Source organism: Dreissena polymorpha, chromosome 1 (genome assembly GCF_020536995.1).
Source record: "Dreissena polymorpha isolate Duluth1 chromosome 1, UMN_Dpol_1.0, whole genome shotgun sequence".
Lineage (NCBI taxonomy): Eukaryota > Metazoa > Mollusca > Bivalvia > Myida > Dreissenidae > Dreissena > Dreissena polymorpha.
The window spans coordinates 80,321,833-80,343,020 of NC_068355.1; the positions used below are offsets into that span (position 1 = coordinate 80,321,833).

A 21,188-nucleotide genomic window follows, 5' to 3' on the forward strand; every position below is an offset into this window, starting at 1 on the left:
ATGCAAGGCACTTTGAAATCCATGATAAACCTATACGTCTGGTGGATTCAGTTATATCAGTTTTTATTTCACATTTGATTTTAAAACATACATATTACTCAGGAAAGAACATGCCTTTGCTTTTTGTCAACCTGTGTAATATTTGACACAATCTCTATTGCAGAATTTGTGTTCGAATTAAATTTTCAATTGTGTTCGTCTATCCCCATTCTTATTGTTGGCAACAGTTTCTGTCAGGCTATCGTTCGTCTCGCCCGCACCCAACTTGCTCCTAGTGTCCCCTTCTGTATAGCATTTCTGTCTCGTGAAACTGTTTCCTCTTTTTTTCTTCCCTTATCCCTTTTCGCTCACTAGTGTCAAATATGTGATTACTGAAAGAAATCATTTTTTTAAATGATAATAATAGATCCACTACTACTACTATTACTACTACTACTACTACTACTACTACTACTACTACTACTACTACTACTACTACTACTACTACTACTACTACTACTACTATTACTAATAGTAGTAGTAGAAGTAGTTATAGTAGTAGTAGTAGTAGTAATTGTTCTATTGAAATTATTGAAATTAAATATAAAAAAATATTGTGTCGTCATTATTTCAATTTATCCGTGAATTGTAGAAACACGGATACCACACAGATCCTTCTAAACACGTATACCACACAGATCATATTTCTGTAAGAATATTTTTATTGAATTGTGTTTCGTATACATATAACATAAACCTGAAAATGAATGCAAAATAATATAGTGTAAGCTCCGCCCATAACGTTTATTGATTAATTGCACCAGAGGTGATGTTTCTGTATCAAAATAAAATAATGTCCCCACACTGATCCTACCTTTTTCTAACCGTTCAAACGCGCGGTTGCAATTTACTGAAAAAATACTTATTTGTTTCAAAAATCATGATACCTATAGAAAGCTCTCATGAATGAGCGGGCTCTCCACTTCATCCCATTGAAAATGGTGACATATTTAAAAAAAATATCCATAAAAATCTTACCTTCGTCGCGCTTTTGTTGACAATTTAGTCCCCACACAGATCTTAAAAAATCACGTGGTATAGGCACCGTGAATACAGAGAGTTTTTGATGGTCAATTGTCGAAATTCTGGCAGACGACTAACTTGGTCGGAAGTTCTTAAAGGTTACGCATGCGCAATTAATTTCCTTCTATATTACATATAAAATAGTTGAAGTTCGATATCAATTTTTATCATGATCAAGCGCATACCCACTATATCACCATACATCATTGGAAAGATAAATGCATAATCTTTTGAAAAAAATGCATGTCATAAATTCTATACGCGCTAACTCAAAATATTTACCTTAGAATAGGCACACCGGTTTTGACAGCTGTGCATACGGCCATTTTGGGCTAAAATAATATGACCTACTTTCAAAGCCGGGAACCATCAACACAAAAAGTAGGGTACACAAATAGCTTATTTTCTTATTGCTTACAAATATACCTTCAAGTTGATACCAAAACCAACCATTTGCAATGTATTTTACAAATCCTAGGCAGCATGCACTCAACAATGAGTGCTAAGTATTAAACTGACTGCATGTAACCCTGCAAACAGGAGTTCCGGTTTGGGGTTATGTGACCTTTAAATCAAAGATTTAACATTTAGTCTGATTAAAATATTTATTATTTTAATTACATGCTGTCAAATAACAGGGAATTGTAACCATTTTAACGAAAAACGAGTTTCGCCTAAATCCATTACAGTGTGTTTCTTTCCTATTTGGGCTTAAATGTTTGTGTCTGTTGAATTTAGAAATCGATAATGCTTCTATGTTAAACGTATTGTGTGCTGTTTAGTACTAGTATTTAATCGCCACAAGTTCAGATATATGTTGCAATATTGTATATATAATACTTCTGTAATATCTGCCGGGCATATTTCATACTTGGCAACTAAATGTGTCGTGTTCTGATAAAACTGGGCATAATGCATGTGTGTAAAGTGGCGTCCCAGATTAGCCTGTGCAGACCGCACAGGCTAATCAGGGACAACACTTTCCGCTGAAACTAGATTTTCGGTAAAAATGGACTTTCTTTAAACGAAAGATACCATTCAATCGGAAAGTGTCGTCCCTGATAAGCCTGTGCGCACATGCATTTTGCCCAATTTTCACAGAGCAAAACACAAATGTACATATCAGGTCAAATGCAGATTTTTGAAGCATCAGCAAAATATAGGCTAGAACAAAAGACAACAGTTGACAAAGGCAGTTTTAATAAGGGAATAATAAATGGTTGGCACGTTGGCGTAGCATATGTCGAATCATGTCATATTATACATAAAAATGACTGGTCTGTCAACAGAAACAGACACTAACATATGAAAAATGTGAATACATTATGATATAGTTAATTAATTTTTCCTGGTCTAAACGCATATCCATCGAATTACGTGTACTAGCTACATGTTAGCTCGACTGGCAAAGTAAGAGTTAGGTGCATAGGGATAGCGTACTTACCCTGTCAAAAACTTATTGCCACAGACACGCCAAACAGCATAACACCATACACAACGGACATTGGTGAAGAGGTTAACGTCAACACCTGTATCGCATCAGGAAGATCTCCAACGAATACTCGAAGAGAAGAACAACCAGCAGCCCGCTGAAGAAGACATTTTACAGAGACATTGGTGATGGATCGGTCACGCCATTCGCAAGCCTTCCAATACGACAATACAATCTCTCACCTGGAACCCTCAAGGGAAGTGTGAGAAAGGGCGGCCTAGAAACACTTGGCGCCAATACCCGGATACAGATGCCAAGTAGCTGGGTTATACGAGGGGACAGCTGAAGACGCGCCCAGAACGGAGGCACCTCGGGAAAGCTGGTCGGCGGCCAAGACGGGACCATGGGCGGAGGAGAGATGAGATGACGTATACTAATATGAAATAACACGTGTTGTCATGAGGTTGGCTTCAAATGACAATCAATATTTAAAAGCAAACAACATTTGAGTATCACACACCCTAATAGTATCTCAGTGTTTTTTTTTAACGCTAATGAAAAAAAAAAGGTTTGGTCGTATAGTCTGATACTGATGGGACATCTTAAAACCTACTCTAACGAGTTCAAATGTAAGAAAATAAAAATGATTTATTTTCCAACCATGTATTCTGGCTTTACATGATAATTTTATGATTAGTATTTGTCTATTTTAGAAGCGTGCATGTTCGTGAATCATTTCCACCGAACAGAGAGTACCAACTTTTATCAAATAAGCTACGCAATTCATAACTATTGGTAACTTTCGCGATATTGCCACATTAATTACTCTCAATCCATGTAACTGTTTAAAGTTGATAAAATATGTGTATACGTGAAAGTATATAGCTTACGCGTGGGCCTTGTACACGTTGGTTGACAACGTATAGTGCTTATCTTTAGTTGTGTCAAGGTCACAGGGACAACTTTGGGACATTACGGTTGGGGGATGAATACCTTCTTTGCAAGCATGTCTTTTTTATTTTGATTTTTCAATGATGAATCTGCATTCACCTACCTATTAATTTGCTGCGGTAAATCGATAAATGACGAGTATTGAAAATACATCAATTAATATCACGATACTCCCCCCGATCCAGGTCAGTGCCGGGGTAACGCGAACCATGCGGACCTCATCATCGCGGTGCCGGGCTCGAGCAAGGTGCCTGAACTTGAATTTCAGAGCTTTGAAGAGAATCTGATCGACCTGTTGAGACATTTCTCAATCGAGCCGAACGAGTTCAACATCGGTCTGATTCTTTATGGAGAAAACGCCATAAGGATTGCGGCACCTCAGCCTTTCAAGACTCGCACACAGGTATATCCACGCAATCATAAGCCATGGGTTATTTTTTGCAAAATGCTCGCTTACTGACAACATTTCTGAACTCGATAGGTAAAAGGGGTTTTGAAAGGAAAACTCGTGTCTGATCCTATATAACAGAAACAAAAGAATCAGTGGTTAATATTCTGTGTGTTATATCGTGTATTAATCTTCTATTTAGTAAGTTCAATAATACCCCAGGGGTTTAAAATAACCACGCCTCGGGTTCAAGGGTGCGTGTGGTAAAATTTGTTTTGTTGTTTATTGTTTGAAATTTATTAAAGCATGGAGTTATGATTTGTGTGTCTTTATTGTGTATTTATTTAAATAAAACTACTGTAATGCATGTGGTATCTTTTATTCATCACAAATGAATCGACATTTAATTTTTTTTTTTAAGTTTAAAGCAGAAAACATTCTGATTCTCTGATCCGTGGATTGTTGATAGGTTTAACAATCAACAGTTGAAGTCACGTTGAAGTGACAACTTTCATTTTGTGGCGCTTTATTCTGTTTCACGATTTTAGAAACATATATCCTTCATTCGGACAGTTTTAGTGTTGTATAATGACTAGTATACAACATCGCTATCATTTACTGTATTAATAAAATATTTTTATAGGCTTTGCATGAAAATGACATTTTATTCATTCTAAATTGTTGTATTAAATGAAAAACACATTTTGTCTGACTGAGTAATTAGCATTTTATTAGGTTGCAAATTCGAAGGTTAAACCTAAAAAACGTTTTAGATCGCACACAAAATCTCATAAGTGCATTTGTATTTTGTATGCCTCACTTGTTTGCTCAGTTTTTATACATTTTTAATTGATTTATTTATTGTACAGATGTGCTTGCATCGTATTTTTTATGTTAAAACTGTAATATAAGCATGAAAGTAAACATAATCTAATACATGAACGAGCCAACAATTTCTTTTCTCTGAGATGTTAGAGTAACGATTAAAACGGCGTGTATATTTGGTGACTCTGACCGGAAGAATTAAAGAAGGAGCACTATTATTATAATGTGTATGTTTACAAAAACATAGCTGAAGTCAAATTATTCGTTGTATTATTTACTTAAATACTATTTGATGTACATAATTGATATTTTGCAAGAATTCAATGGTCAGATCGACCAATTATAATCGCTAATCAAAGTACAAGTAACTCTCTTAACTAGTAGTTTCCATAAAATGCAAGCACATCATCGTATATTGTACATGATCACTAAATTTACTGAAAAATATATTTCAACATCTTCGCTATCCATTCGCACATCTGTGACAATTCAAATCATTGCCTTTCTTGCGTTAAGATAGTACTTATGAGACTTTTGAACACGGGCTCCTGTGTTGCAGATCAACACCCGAGTGACTTTGCTCACACAGCGGATGCAGCATCTACACGCCCTCGGGTCCTATAATAACGTTGCCAAGGCGATCGAAGCTATGATTGACGTAAGTACGAAGAGGAAACGTATACAGCTTATCAGTAGGAATTTTAAAATATGATGTCAATAACGTAATTGTTTAAAAAAGGAGAATGTGTTTTGTTCACGCATGCATTGTTTAAACTGCTGTTATTATTTCAAATATTAAATAGAACAAGATGTGTTTGTGAAACACCATGTCCTTCCCCCATATATTTGACCTTTGGCCTTGAAGGATGACCTTGACCTTTCACCACTAAAAATGTGCAGCTCCATGAGATACACATGCATGCCAAATATCAAGTTGCTATCTTCAATATTGCAAAATGAGCGATTTTGACCCATATATTTGACCTTTGACCTTGAAGGAAGCTCAAAATGTGCAGCTCCGTGAAATACACATGCATGCCAAATATGAAGTTGCTATCTTCAATGTTGCAAAAGTTAGGGCAAATGTTAAAGTTTGACGCAAACCAACAAACCAACAGACAGGGCAAAAATAACAATATGTCCCCCAGTATAGACTGGGTGACATAATAAATATATGCACCATTTTCCATGGTTGTATGTGCTATTTCTATAAAAGCTGCGCCATAATGAGAACAAATCACTTGTCCTGTACTATTTTAATGTACTTAACAATAAACTACCAATAATAAACGAACACTGAGGTGTTACGATGTTTTCAGATGTTCATCCATCCACCAGCCGGGTACAATCCACAGATATTGCGCCCCGCCTCTCGGCATATCGGCATTTTCTTTACGTACGGACCCTCAAAGCCCACAAATGTCAGGAGCGTCATCGGTAAGTCCACTGAAGGAAAGAGTCCTTTCGACCAAATGACATTCGAAACGTAATTAGTAAGTCTTTCTGCCTTCTGGACCAGTCCACCAACAAAAATCAGAAACGTTATAACGAGTGCGACCATTCGTAAAGCCAAGATCTTTAAATACATAATAAGCAATTAAATAATATGTATGTATTATAGCATTCCGGCAAATTGTTGAATTTGACACCGGAAATGTATATTGGTATTGGTAACAATAACAATAGGAACAAATGGATTATCTAGTCTAAAGTCGATCGAGTTCGCTTTAATACAAACATGCAGTCCGAAGATATTAAAAGTAAAGAATTTAAACCATACATTAAAGAGCGTTAAAGCTTAATTATCAAAATCGATGTTAGAATTCATGAACATTTTTCGGAATGTGAATTACCGGTAAATTATGTTAATATTGAGAAGTCATAAATATGTTTATAACACAAACAAGCAAAGAACAAATCAAACAATGGTAGACATTGGCCATCCCTACCCCGTCCAATGTGGAAGTGTGAGGTTTGGGGCTTTATATAATCGGCTTAAACCGCTGTCCAAAGCGGTGACCCTTGTTTTATTTGTGTGTGGCGTAGTCAAGTTTTTTGTCTGGTACATTTGTTTTGTGTCCCACTGTTTTGCAATGGGTTCCTTGAAATTCATAAAAGACAGCATGGTATAATCAGGTTTCTTTAGTGAACGTCCAACTGAAGTTTAACCTTGTCTATATTGCTATAAATATTTCTCATACTTAATATATTTTACAATGAGTTATTAGAGAGTATGAAAAATCATACACGCAAAGAGAGGGTTTGGTTTTAATTGGTTATACATTAAAGGGTCCGTGAAAACATCGATGATATAATGCACCGTGACTCATGCAGTCACCGCTTTTCTAATTTAAAAAAAACACAGCAACACTTGTGTCTATTGTGAAATTGATTCAGATCTTTTATTTAAATGCCAACTCTGTAACTGTCATCTTTCTGGTGTGTCCATTTACCAAAATAGCACACAATGCTTTGATTGTTTCACGAAAATAAATGTCCATTGAATTTGAATATTTCAATGAATCAATTGAACAGACCATGTACAGTTTTTTGGCAATTATTATTTGCAATTTAATTTTAAGAATGTGTGAGCGACATTTTCCTAAGCTGTTTCATTAAGAGACGAAAAAACTCTGCAAGAATAAAGAGATCATCGCAAGTTTCCATCATTACATGCTTCCTGTTCACGAACAAACATTAACGGTTTCACATGCACAGAAAGACAAATATCGTAACATAAAGAAATAAGATTAGCACAGCGAAAATAAGATTGATGTATAATGAACACTAGTAAAATGGCAATTCACATACTTTGCAAATGATACTTAAAATATATTTAATTGACCCGCGGCATGCGAACAAATGTTCTTTGTCCCACTATGACATTAGATCCATTTTCGCATGGCGCAGTTCAATCGACACCATACATATTCACCTGTAAGTACCATCTGGATTGTAACAGCGGCTACCGATTAATTATGCTTATAAGCATTATCACGATTGATACATATTAGCATTAATTTCGTAATTCGTCCCTGTTTTTGATCAGTAAATCTACGCGAAAAATAAATTCTACCACTTTAAACAAGTGGTTGAATTGTTCGATGTTTGCCGTGGTAACGATTCGTTGGTTCATTTAAAATGGTTTTATTACCGACATTTTTTATATTAATGTTATCAAGTTGTCTTTACTAATTTGGTTTCCTAGACTAGAAATTGCTAGGAGATACATAGTGTAGTTGCATAATACGATATTTTATGAGATATATAACACTATTTCCCGCCAAATATTCACAGAAGCCGCCACCAAGGCCAAGGCGGCAAACATCCTTATGTACGCACTGGCCGCTAACGGTACCAGCGAGGACTTCCCCCAGATCGCCACGGACTACTGCCGCCTCTTCTCCATGGCAGGATTTGAAGACGGCCTTCCTTATGCCATCCCGGATCTCGGCAGTGGCATTTGCTCAGGTACGATGATACATTTTCCATCCACTTATGCATACATCCGATTAAAAAAGCCTGTGTTGTGGCTTTGTAATGTGGCGCCGGACCTTGGTCCTAATTTTTTTTGGTTATAGCAAACACGTGATCAAATCCCTTAGTGAATGTGATGACACTTCACTATTTTGTTCATATTAAGTGCAGAAAAAATATACATTTCCGACAAACATTCTTTTCGGAAAGGGTATTATGGAGATGAAGAGAAATACGCCCAGTTTTCAAAACAATGTTCTCGCTTTTATAACGACTTATACACAGTGGCACGAGTTATTATGGAGTTTGCAAGGAATACATTGTATTTTAAAGCATAAAACAAAACAAAACCAAAATCATCCCACCGTTCTTAACGCCTATCATTCTGTACCCGCTCTGTAGAAATGCATACTTGCATAGCTCATGTCGCGTGACTTTCGAACTTCTGACATTGGATTGACTCATTTAAATAATATTTTTCCGCCTTGACATTTGTATTGATATTAATATCGCACAACAAATTACGTTATATAGCATGTGGTACAAATATGCCACGCTAACAATTTGATGTTAGAAAAAATACAAGAGATCCAGATAAAAATCATCTTAAAAAAGATATTCGGCGCTTACGTTGGTTTGTGTTGGTGATATTTGTTGTAGCAATAATATTAAACGCTGCGGATGTTTTACTGCGCAGTTCGTAGCTACATCACCACCAGATCCATTACGGGTGTTGCGCCATTTTGGTAACTTATTTCTCGTTATTCTTTCTTCGAGAACAAATCTATAGGTAAAACAAAGAGTAACCGACACAGCGGGAATCATTTATAGATATTTCAAATATGTGAACGCCCAATCTTCGAACCGACATGTTTAAGGGGTTAGGTGTTAGGACAAATAATACACTAACAACAAACAATAAATATTTACTGAAATTAATGGGAGTTATTATTTCCTTTCAAATTTCACGACGCTGTGTATTTTTTGCCCCTGTGTTTTTCTTCTTTTTACATATCGTTTGAGATCAAACGCAGACCAGAAAAGAAAATTGAAGAGTTAAAAATATATTGCGCATTTCTTCCGGTTGAGTTACATATTTAACAAACGCATTAATGTTCTTGCATGCGCACGCGCAATGGTTCATATGAAAGCCCGTAAATGTGATAATGTTTGTTCAATACATCACCAGGTCTCAGAATGCAACACGACCTCTTTACGACCTTCCAGAAATTGGTTCTCCAAATATCCTTCCTGTTCAACTGATCAAGTATTCTCTTATGTAAATATAATATTATTTTAGTTATTTTGAACACAAACATTTAATTTCTAGATGATTTTATTCTTAACCAAAAGATTAATAACCTAAACATAGTTTACACGGCCAGCACTCCTAATAAGACAAAATATACCTGCGAGTATTATCTGGGTAGAACCGACTCCGCTATTTCCTATGAATGGCTGTGAACTCACCGATACCTTATAGAAGAGACCTACTCTGATCACTGATCGAATGCCAGTCCTTCCTGATTGAAAATAAACAAATGGTGCGATTTAGCTATGTAATTAATATATAATTCTGTCCAAGGAAAGGTGGAGATTAGAGGGGTACCGAAACACTTTTTTCCTTCAAATGTTGTTAGCAAATATCATGTTTTTATAAGAATACATATTCTATTTGATATCATTAATGCATATAATACCCATAAAATACTCTACTCAAAGTTTATACAAATGAAAATGAATTAAAATTTCCCAAATACACATTAAAGCTGATAGACAGGGGTAAAAATCAGTTGAACAAAAGGTCTCTTGTCAAACACCCTTCATGGGAAAAACTTTGCCGGAGATCTGTTTACATGACAAGTTTTCAATAATAGAAATAACTATCGATAACAAAATACAAGACAAAGGACCTGGATACTTTAAATTAAATAAAACTATACTGCTAAAAGAAGAGTATCAAACACAAATCAAACATGAAATAAAATCAGTAGTAGAACTTAACAAAAATAGTAATACAAATACATTATGGGAGCTGATAAAAGGGACTGTGAGAAACGTCACTATAAAATTTTCATCTGTGACAAAACAAAGAAATCAGGAAAAAGAACATCAAATTATTGAAAAATTAGAGACATTAGAAAAGCAATTAAACAATAACACTGCTGATGATGAACACATTATAAAATCAATTAGAGAAACAAAATAAGAATATGAAAATATTATAGAAGAGAAAATAAATGGCATGTTAATTCGAGCAAGGGCACATTGAACAAAATTAAAAAAAATCTGAGTACTTTGCAAATTTAGAAAAACGACATTATGAAAGTAAAACCATACATAAACTGAAAATAAACAACACAGAAATCAGAGACACAAAAACTATATTAGACGAACAGAGTAAATTTTACTCAAACCTTTACAGTAAAAAACACATTTAAAGTACAACAATAGTAATACGTCAACTTTTTTTAAACACACATACAACAACTCACAGAAGCTGAGAAACAATCATGTGAAGGTCTAATAAATGAATACGAGTGTCTTACTGCTTTAAAAGAAATGGGTAATTACAAAAGTCCTGGTTCAAATGGATTATCAGCAGAATTTTACAAAGTTTTTGGGATGACATAAAAATATATTATCTGAATTCTATTAATCACTCATATGCAACTGGAAACTTAACCCAACTTCATAAACAAAGCATCCTCACACTCATTCCAAAGCCAGGTAAAGATCTAGAGTCACTAAACAATTGGAGACCGTTAAGCTTATTAAATACTGATTATAAAATAGCAACAAAAGCAATAGCTTACAGAATCTCAAAAGTTATATCGTCAATAATAGTGCCAAGACAAACTGGATTTATGAAAGGTCGTTATATAGGTGAAAACATAAGGACCATTTTTTAAACAATCCACTACTTAAATAATAAAAACAAACCAGGCTTACTCCTTTTTTGCAGACTATGAAAAAGCCTTTGACAGTTTAGACCACGACTTTATGGTACAATGCCTTGAAAAATATAACTTTGGGCCTGAGCTGATACAATGGATAAAGCTTTTTTACAACGACATAAATACTATTATAATCAATAATGGTCACTTTTCTGAGCCAATAGCCATACAACGAGGTGTACAACAAGTTTGTCCATTGTCAACCACCCTTTTTATTCTCAGCATCGAAATACTGTCAAATTATATCGAGAAAAATGAAAATATAAAAGGAATAAAAGTAAACGACCTTGATATAAAACAAACTCTTTTTGCAGATGACTCAACATACTTCATTGATGGAAAAATTAACTCATTCACTGCATTAATAAACGCAATACAAGACTTGAGTGAAATATCCGGCTTAAAACTAAATACCCAAAAATCAACAGTAATGCGTGTTGGTTCACTGAAACATTCACTAATTAAATTTAAAGAGTACAAAACTTTATCTGGACCTCTGATGGAGCTAAAACGCATGGTTTCTATTTCACAAATGACGAAAATCTCGACATGGCAAAAAACATTCAACCAAAATTACAAGAATTTACAAAATGCTTAAAACAATGGGAACATAGAAAATTAACATTAATGGGAAAAGTCAATGTTGTCAAAACATTTGCGCTGCCCAAAATAATGTACTATCTAACCATGCTCCCACCCCCCAAAATGATACAATACAAACAATTATTAAACATATTTTCCAATTAATGTGGAACGGCAAACATGAAAAAAAAAGAACAACATTAGTTAAACCTTTTGAACAGGGCGGACTCAATTTAACAGATATACATGCTTTTATACACCCCAATAAGGCTAGTTGGGTCAAAAGATTGACAGACACAAATAATAAAGGTCAATGGAAAATATTTTACCAGAAAGAATTAAATAAATATGGTGGCGATCTGGTGTTTGAGTGTCCTTAAGAAGAAAAACATATAATCACCAATTTTAAAAACGAATTTCTTAGAGATATTCTCTTATCATGGAACAAAGTTAAATCATATATAAAGTAGTACACACCAATAAAACAATATTATGGAATAATTCAACAATAAAAAAGAATAATCAACATACATTTTTCTACAGCAATTGGTATAACAGAGGCATTACATTCTTAGAACACATATTTGACTTCAGGTCGAAAACCTTTTACAATTTTGACACATTTAAATATTTGTACGATATTCCTACAAATGATTACCTAAAATATTACACACTCATCAAAGTATTCCTAAAAGCTACATACAAAAACTAAGTGAAGAAGATTTTTTTAACGACAACCATGACACATTACTTGAAAAGGTGCTAAGTACAAAGAAAGCATGCAAATATTTATATAACCTACAACAAACGTTTGATGAAAATAAAACTAAACAGCAACAAACATGGGAAAGTATCATGACTTCGTATAACTATAATATTGATTGGAAGAACACATATCAAATACCATTTAAAGCCACACTTGACAATAACTTACACAACTTTCGATAAAAATTCTCCAACGTACATTACCTACTAATGCATACCTGTATAAATGTAAATTAATACCTTCAAATATATGCTCATTCTGGTCTAGTTATAAAGAAAGTTTAGTACATATTTTGTATGAATGTAATATTATACAACCAATATAATAGAGATCTTGAATACTATCTAGCAAGTAAAGATATGTACATTGACCTTAACGTGCTTGACATAGTTTTTGGGACAAAAAAAGGTGATGCAAATAATATGGTACTAAACTACATACTCATTCTTATGAAATCATAAATATTAAGTGTTAAAAATAGACACGAATCTCTAAATATTGAGATTTTCAAAAAAGCTCTCACAATGAAAAATAAAACTGGAAGAAACAATAGCGTTTGAAAGATTTAAAATAGACTTACACAAAAACAAATGGCAGAAATTTGTCGAACTCTAACATGATCTTGCCTATATCGTGGTAATCCTTTCCGTCTTACCTTTTCCATGTTTTTCCCTACTGAAACTCCTTAAGGAATTTTCTATCGTCCTTCTTTTTTCATTTTTGTTATATAATATATTAGCATCATCTCAGCTTTTATGCAGAAATAGTATATAATATGAAGATATCTTAATAACAATAATTATATGTTGATGCTGTCAATGTATAACCATGTTTTTCATATGTATATTAGATGTATGTTTAAATTGAATAAAAAAGAGTTTTGAAACAAAACATAGTTAGCATTTTCTTGACAAATTGAAATCTAAATCGGAAACTATCACACGCTTTTATTAAGCACCAAACTGCTTAGTCAGGAAATTCAGAATGTCTTTTTGTATAAGATTCTCACATTGTGTCAGTGTTGTCCCATTTAACGGTTGTATCATGCAATTATAGAGCATCACGTGTTTGTAACTGTTGGATCCGTGTTATATACCACCTCAAGCATAGGTTTGTAATTAAAATTAAATTGTTTGTAATTAAAATGCTCACTACGCGAAGACGAATTTCTATGGTAACACAATTCATATAAGTTCGCTTGATGTATTATGTTTGATAGATTTATGTTAACTAATGATCTTTATACGCAGAAAGTGTCACAAAAGTATGTTTTATGATCGTATGTTATACATAATTATTTCATTGTTTCATTGCATTGTGTAATCTTTATTAGTAGAGTGCCATCTGAATTATAAGCGGACATTATAAAGATTTATTGATGCCATAGAAAAAAAACACAATTTTAAATTCGAAACAATAGGTTACAAAAATTAATGTCTCTGTCTGTCTGTCTGTCTGTCTGTCCGTCCGCCGGCCCGCCAGGCCGTCCGCCCGCCCGCCCGCCCGCCGGCCCGAAACCCCACCCGCCCGCCCGCCCGCCATCCGGCCGGCGGCCTGCCTGCCTGCCTGCCTGCCGGTCTGCACGTCTGTCTGTCTGTCTGTCTGTCTATCTGTCTGTCTGTCTGTCTGTCTGTCTGTCTGTCTCTCTGTCTGTCTGTCTGTCTGTCTGTCTGTCTGTCTGTCTGTCTGTCTGTCTGTCTGTCTGTCTGTCTGTCTGTCTGTCTGTCTGTCTGTCTGTCTGTCTGCCTGCCTGCCTGCCTGCCTGCCTGCCTGCCTGCCTGCCTGCCTGCCTGCCTGCCTGCCTGCCTGCCTGCCTGCCTGCCTGCCTGCCTGCCTGCCTGCCTGCCTGCCTGCCTGCCTGCCTGCCTGCCTGCCTGCCTGCCTGCCTGCCTGCCTGCCTGCCTGCCTGCCTGGCTGGCTGCCTGCCTGCCTGCCTGCCTGCCTGCCTGTGTGTCTGTCTGTCTGTCTGTCTGTCTGTCTGTCTGTCTGTCTGTCTGTCTGTCTGTCTGTCTGTCTGTCTGTCTGTCTGTCTGTCTGTCTGTTTGTCTGTTTGTCTGTCTGTATGTCTGTATGTCTGTCTGTCTGTCTGTATGTCTTTCTGTCTGTCCGTCTGTTTTTTCTTTATGTCGTCCAATTAGTCCGTGCAATATTATCTATTTGTCTATTTATCTGTCCGTTCGTCCACCCGCAGAAGACGCATGATTATATCTGGTTTATTGCAATATAATTAAGATGCAAATACTTTAACGCAAATTTTTCATTAAAATAAGTAAATATATTGAAGGTGATGCGAGGTATACTAAAAATGACATTTTAATCATATTTGTTTTAATAACGTTATAAGACAGTGTATTTCGTTATTGTATTACAAAAAGGTGACCTTTGTAAAATGTCATTCAAATTCGTTCTGTCGTTCGAAAAGATTTATCGATTGATGCTTTATTTGAAAACATTTAGACGAAGTACACGTTTTATAAATTAACTTCACAGATCTATAGTTTTTGCATGTGTTCGGATAGCAGCCTAAAGGGACCGTCAACCAGATTGACAAAAAAAGGAGAAAAGTTCTAAAATACCGTATTTTTTACAATTATTAGTGAATATTGATTGAAATATCACGACTGGTATATAACTTGAAAAAGTTAATTTTTCATATGTTCGGTATATTCGGTAATAAAATTCTACTGGGTATGTGTACCAGATAACTACCAGTTAACTATAAAAAACGCAAGTAAATTGATCATCATCGACACGTGGTAAACCCAGGAATGCAAATTGTGCATGCGTAGTGAATTGTATATATTTTATATATAAAATGATCAATCCACTTGCGTTATTTATACTGTGTATATCGTTATGTCACATGTTTTCACTATGTACATATAGAGAAAACTGCCCCACCCCCTGGCGGCCATGTTTTTCCACCCATCATGACCATTTTCGAACTCGTCCGACATATCTATAAAATCGATGTTTATATTTTTTTATGATCATTAGGCTAATAATGTGACTTCTAGAGTGTTCACAAGCTTTTTTTACTATATACATATAAGGAAAATGACCCCCCCCCCCCCTCTGGAGGCCATGTTTTTGTACTGATCCGAACCATTTTGGAACTCAATTGTCATATCCAGAAAAAACATGTTTTGACCAAAGTTCACGAAGATTGGATCAAAAATGTGATTTCTAGAATGTTCACATGTTTCCACTATATACATATAGAGAAAACTGCCCCGCACACTGGCGGCCATGTTTTTTCACCGATCAGGACCATTTTCGAACACATCTGAGATATCAATGAAACCAAAATTTTGACCAATTTTCATGATGATTGTGCAATATTTGTGACTTCTAGAGTGTTCGCAAGGTTTCTCTATAGCCATATAAGGAATACTGCCCTGCCCCCTGGCGGCCATGTTTTTTTATGATTTTTTAATCAATATAAATTAATAATTGTAAAAAAATACGGTATTAAGAAATGTTCTTTTTTCGTCTATCTGGTTGACGGTCCCTTTAATGGAAAGTAAATTATTTCTTGCAGAATTGGACCCGGCCGTAACTGTAACCGCTGAGAATTGCTTCCCAAGTAAGTCTAGGTACATAAACGATTCAAACTTCCATGCATACAGTGTCTTAATGTTTCGGTAATTGCTAAGACGTTGTATTTTAGGCGTGACGAACATAGGGTTAATAGAACGTCTGTTAAAGTTATAAAAGGATAACTACGGTGCATAGAACATCACTTCACTTATATAATTTTTTTTGTACTATTGAAAAACTTTTCAAAAACAAGAAGTTGGCAAGAGCGACACAAGCTTAACCACGTGTTAACTTGTACGAATACTAGTGCAGTCAAATGCATTTATATTTTATGGTCTATTTATCATAAAGAAATGTTGCGTTGTTTTCATCTTTTCAACTGGGTTTCACGTGAAACATCATAAACATTACGTGAAAAAGCTTTCGGTAGAGCTTGTGGTTAACCTCAACGACAAAAGGAGCATGCCAAAGCTATGCCAAAGCTATAGATAATATACATTTTAGACTAAATGCACTTGATAACTTTCCGGTTTGTATTTAAAAAGCAACAACACTGTCGCACTTGTTTAATCTTGTGGTTGGCATGGTATTCACAAACAAAAACAAAACTTGGATTTTAACTTATTCACAAAACAACCCGCTTGGCAAAACTGTTGGTTACCAAATTTACAAACAACAGCAACACGTGAATAACATACTTTTAATAAGATGCATACGGTCAGACATGGGGATTTTATGTAAGCTCAATATACTTAACGTATTGGGAGCGTATCAGTAAGTCATAACAACTATTTAATTGGGATACACTTTAAATACATAATAAGATATGACTATCTGTAAGGCGAAAATACCATGTCAATGTTTATATTATAAGACTAAAACTTGAAATTGTCGTTTGTTTATCTGTAGCAGTATCGTTTTTTTGCATGTCACCTAACATTTATGCCAATATTCTTAACTAACGCGCACTCTCAATCACGTGACCAGGAGGCTACTCGAAGGCGCCACGTATAGGCGTCTCCTGTCAGGTGGAGGGCAACATGATGCAGGCCGACCCCAACAACTGCGCCTACTACTTCCAGTGCGAGTACTTCGATAAGAACCCAAAGCGTGTGCGATGTGCGCTCAACACACTGTACGACCCGTTGACGTTTAACTGCAACTCGCTCGAAAACGTCGCCTGCTACAACGACCTGACTTGCCCGACGGAGAAGCCCGGCCTGTACCCCCACCCCATGGAGTGCAACAAGTACCTCAACTGCTTCAATGACTTCATCCCACACGTGCAGACGTGCCCGGCAGGTCAGGTATTCGACAGCGTCAATCGGGTCTGCAACGAGACCGCTTCCGGCGCGTGCATCATGCAGCATTAATCCTTATTTGTCATACCACAGTGTGCACACCGAAAATAAACTTTTGGCGCAAACTCAACTAATCATATATCATGATATGTGCACATATTTATCATATTGCCTGGAAAGTCGTTTACAAAAAAGTATTTTAAAGCTTAAACTAACTTTTGCTAAGTTTGAATGTTTATATTTTTGACGTTGTAGTAGCTTTCACTTATCTGTTCGCTTTTTGTTATTAAAGCGTCGCAATTTTGCATAGTAATTTTTTTTTAAATCAAGTGCATTCGCGCATTCATCTTCATGTTATTGCGGTGATTCGATTTTTTTATTTTGCTAGTATCAGGGTGCAGAATACATGGGGTTTTCAGGGGTTTACACAAGGGCTGGCCAGAATGTAAACACACCGTTAAGAGCTTTAACAAGTTTTTAAGTTATTGAAATACATTTGCAAAAATTTCAAGTGCATACAAGACAGTTGTTCTTGCAGTTTGTGCCGATATCTTAACCCATTTATGCCTAGCGTCTAGAAAAAAGGCATTGGCAAACAGCGTAGACCCAGATGAGACGCCGCATGATGCGGTGTCTCATCAGGGTCTGCGCTGTTTGCTGAAAGGAATTTCTGTAAGAGATATTCTAAATATAGAAATAAATATACTAGAAATCCCTAATTTTGGAAATAAATTGATCCAATTTAGAAGGATAGAAGAATCCACTAGGCACAAATGGGTTAAGGTATAAGAATAAATCATTGAATACGCCTGAAATCGGTGGCATAATTTCACGTTGCGTTCAGCATAACCGTATAAATGAATGAATTACACATAGAATTTTCGAACAAGAACACATGCTTATTAAATAAAGCAATTCTGATGTATTTCACATTGCCAAAAAGCAGCATAAAATCTGTCTTGTATGCACTAGTTGAAATTCTTATGAAAAATTGTTTGAAAAAAGTTATTCGAAAAAGCACCCCTTACCGGTTCCCACAAAGTCACGTGATCCTGCACCCTGAGTATTATAATATATTTGAACATTTTTCTTAAAAGACTGGTTATAAACACAACTGATCAGGAGGTTTATTTATTTGAACAATTGCAAGCAAATTGCAAACTATTAGACAATCAAACTAATTTAATCTTGGCAAAGTAAACAATACACGAAAATAAATTCCAATTTGACATTTTAAACACTAACACCGAAAAGAACTGACGTACATTTACTCGCATTTCGCGATATACGTAACGATATAAAAGTATTACTTATGTATTGATCTCCATGCAATAATAAACTGCTATCTAAAATGTATTTCAAATGGGCATTAATAAACTTAAATACTATGCAGATACAAAATTGTGATTTTTGATGATTGAAAGTCCTTTATTTATTCCTTTTTGGTTATGTTTATTTTATGCCTCACCTTGTGTGTCACATCAATATTGTTTATTCTGTTGCATAAACAATTCATGTGTTTTGAGTATACGTTTCGTTGTTAAGGGGTACGTATTAAAATATTCGTTCTTCTTTATAATTGACCGGACTCAAAGTTACTCAGAACATAAATACATATCCCATTTATGCCTAGCGTCTAGAAAAAGGCCTTCGAAAACAGCGTAGACCCAGATGAGACACCGCATGATGCGGCGTCTCATCAGGGTCTGCGCTGTTTGCTTAAAGGAATTTCTGTAAGAAATATTCTAAATATAGAAATAAAAATACTAGACATACCTAATTTTGAAAATAAATTGATCCAATATAGAAGGATGGGAGAGTCCACTAGGCATAAATTGGTTAATAATTCGCTGTACAAAGAAGTCAGAGGTCCATGCTTAATTTCTCGAAAGAATTACAGAAATAAATAATAATTTCAAACATTTTCTTTCGAAAATTCTTTGATATATTCAATGGGTTGCTTTATATTATAAATATTTGGGACGATATCGTTTAGTCCCCATTTAGTTTAATGCATAACTGTGGTAAGTGCGCGGTGCTATGATACTTATTTTGTTCATAGTAAAACCACGAAGGTACACGCTTCATAATGCGTCTGAAAATATGTTTGCCTTTATCTCGAAACAACTAAGTTCATATGCTAAATACGGATTTGTCTTTAATCAAGAGATAAATAATGAGTCTTGAAAGATAATGTCTTATTTGAGTGATGATTGCACATAGACCGTCACTCTCATACTGTGTCAGTTTCAGTAGTCAACACGTATGATGGATGGACCAAAAGTTATTTTGTTTAATTACTTGTCTGTTAACTGTTAAATTATTATGTTGTTTTTGTTGTTTCAAAAACGATTTTCACGTAAAGACGGCGGTGAAGGCCGCGAATGGCTCCACAGTACTTGAAAAAATGTATCTGTTTCTCTGATGAACTTGTCACACATCTTGACAATTTGCATAAATTAAAACATGGTAAAAGCAAATTAACAACACGCCATCTGTATTTCACTTCTTAGTGCAATTTCACAAAATGGTCACGAACAAACGGAATACAAATGGTATATAGCCCATGATAAACTTGTTTCAATTACAAAACCACATATTTTGGTAAGGCGAAACATAGGTACCTATAATGCGGTCGTTTTAGCAAATTTTGAAGGTAACATGGGATGAGGTCACTCCGGGTCACATGAAATAAACTCACTGCAGGTACATGTAGCATTGGATTAGCCCACAGCGGGTCACATGGCGTAAGTCCATTGCAGGTCTAATTACATTAGTCCACTGCAGGTCACATGGCGTTTGTCACTGCAGATAAGATGGCGTTAGTCAAATGTAGGTCACATGGCATTAGTCCACTGTAGGTCACATGGCATTTGTTCACTTTATGTCACATGGCATTAGTCTAATGTGGGTCAAATGACATAAGTAAACTACAGATCACATGAAATTAGTCCACTGTGTTTCACATGACATAAGTCCATTGCAGGTCACCTGGCATTAATACAATGCGGGTCACATGGCATTAGTCTATTGCAGGTCACATGGGATTAGTCCAATGTAGGTCACATGTCATTAGTCCACTGTAGGGGTAACATGGCATTGGTCCACTGTAGGTAACATGGCATAAGTCCACTGTAGTTTACTGTGGGTAACATGCCATTAGTACAATGCTGCTCATATGGAATTAGTTCACTGCGTGCCACATGACATTAGTCCTCTGCAGGTCACAAGGCATTAATACAATGCGGGTCATATTGCATTAGTTCACTGCAGGTCACATGCCATTAGTCCACTGCAGGTCACGCGGCATTAGTCCACTGCGGGTCACATCGCATTAGTCCTCTGCATGTCACATGTGTTAGTTCATTGCGTGCCACATGCCATACGTCCACTGCAGGTCATATGGCTTAAGTCCACTGCAGGTCACACGATGTTAGTCATCTGCATGTCACATGGCATTAGTCCACTGCAGGTCACACGACATTAGTCCACTGCAGGTCACATGACAATAGTCCACTGCAGATCACAATATGTTAGTCCCCAGTCGGGCACATCTCATTAGTTATCTGCGCGACACGTGACATTAATCTATTGCTTGGCTCATGATATTAGTTAACTGCTAGTTTAATGGTATTTTCCATCACAGCTGCCCATAATTGATTGGGCACCAAAACCCACTACAACCGGGTATTATTCTCCAATCTTGATGCATTTTTCAAAACGATATAATACATGGTATATAGTTCGGAATGAAGAGCAGAAATATTTTGAAATTACGTATTAACGTTAGCACTGAAATCAGTCATTTTAATCAGTTTGTTGCTATATCTTTCTTGTAAATGTCACTTGTTAAGTTGGAAAAGCAAACGATCAGCTAACTCACCGATTCCATCTCATTTTTAGCGTG

General features: G+C 35.8%; 1 protein-coding gene across 1 annotated transcript; it reads left to right on the forward strand.

Annotated features, from left to right (window-relative positions):
* The first annotated feature begins 2,452 nt into the window (after nucleotides 1–2,452).
* On the forward strand, nucleotides 2,453–19,162 carry LOC127832571 (uncharacterized). Its single transcript, XM_052358126.1, has 8 exons — nucleotides 2,453–2,472; nucleotides 2,606–2,811; nucleotides 3,631–3,848; nucleotides 5,218–5,316; nucleotides 5,978–6,095; nucleotides 7,956–8,129; nucleotides 15,982–16,026; nucleotides 16,968–19,162. Exons 1-8 carry the CDS (start codon nucleotides 2,453–2,455, stop codon nucleotides 17,351–17,353), a joined length of 1,266 nt encoding a protein of 421 aa, XP_052214086.1. The 3' UTR covers nucleotides 17,354–19,162.
* The last annotated feature ends 2,026 nt before the right edge of the window (nucleotides 19,163–21,188 follow it).

Coding starts and splice junctions, on each gene's coding strand:
- LOC127832571 (XM_052358126.1), top strand. CDS start 2,453: ATGTTAGCTCGACTGGCAAA. Junction 3,849..5,217: donor CTTTCAAGACTCGCACACAG/GTATATCCACGC, acceptor CCTGTGTTGCAG/ATCAACACCCGAGTGACTTT. Junction 8,130..15,981: donor CGGCAGTGGCATTTGCTCAG/GTACGATGATAC, acceptor TATTTCTTGCAG/AATTGGACCCGGCCGTAACT.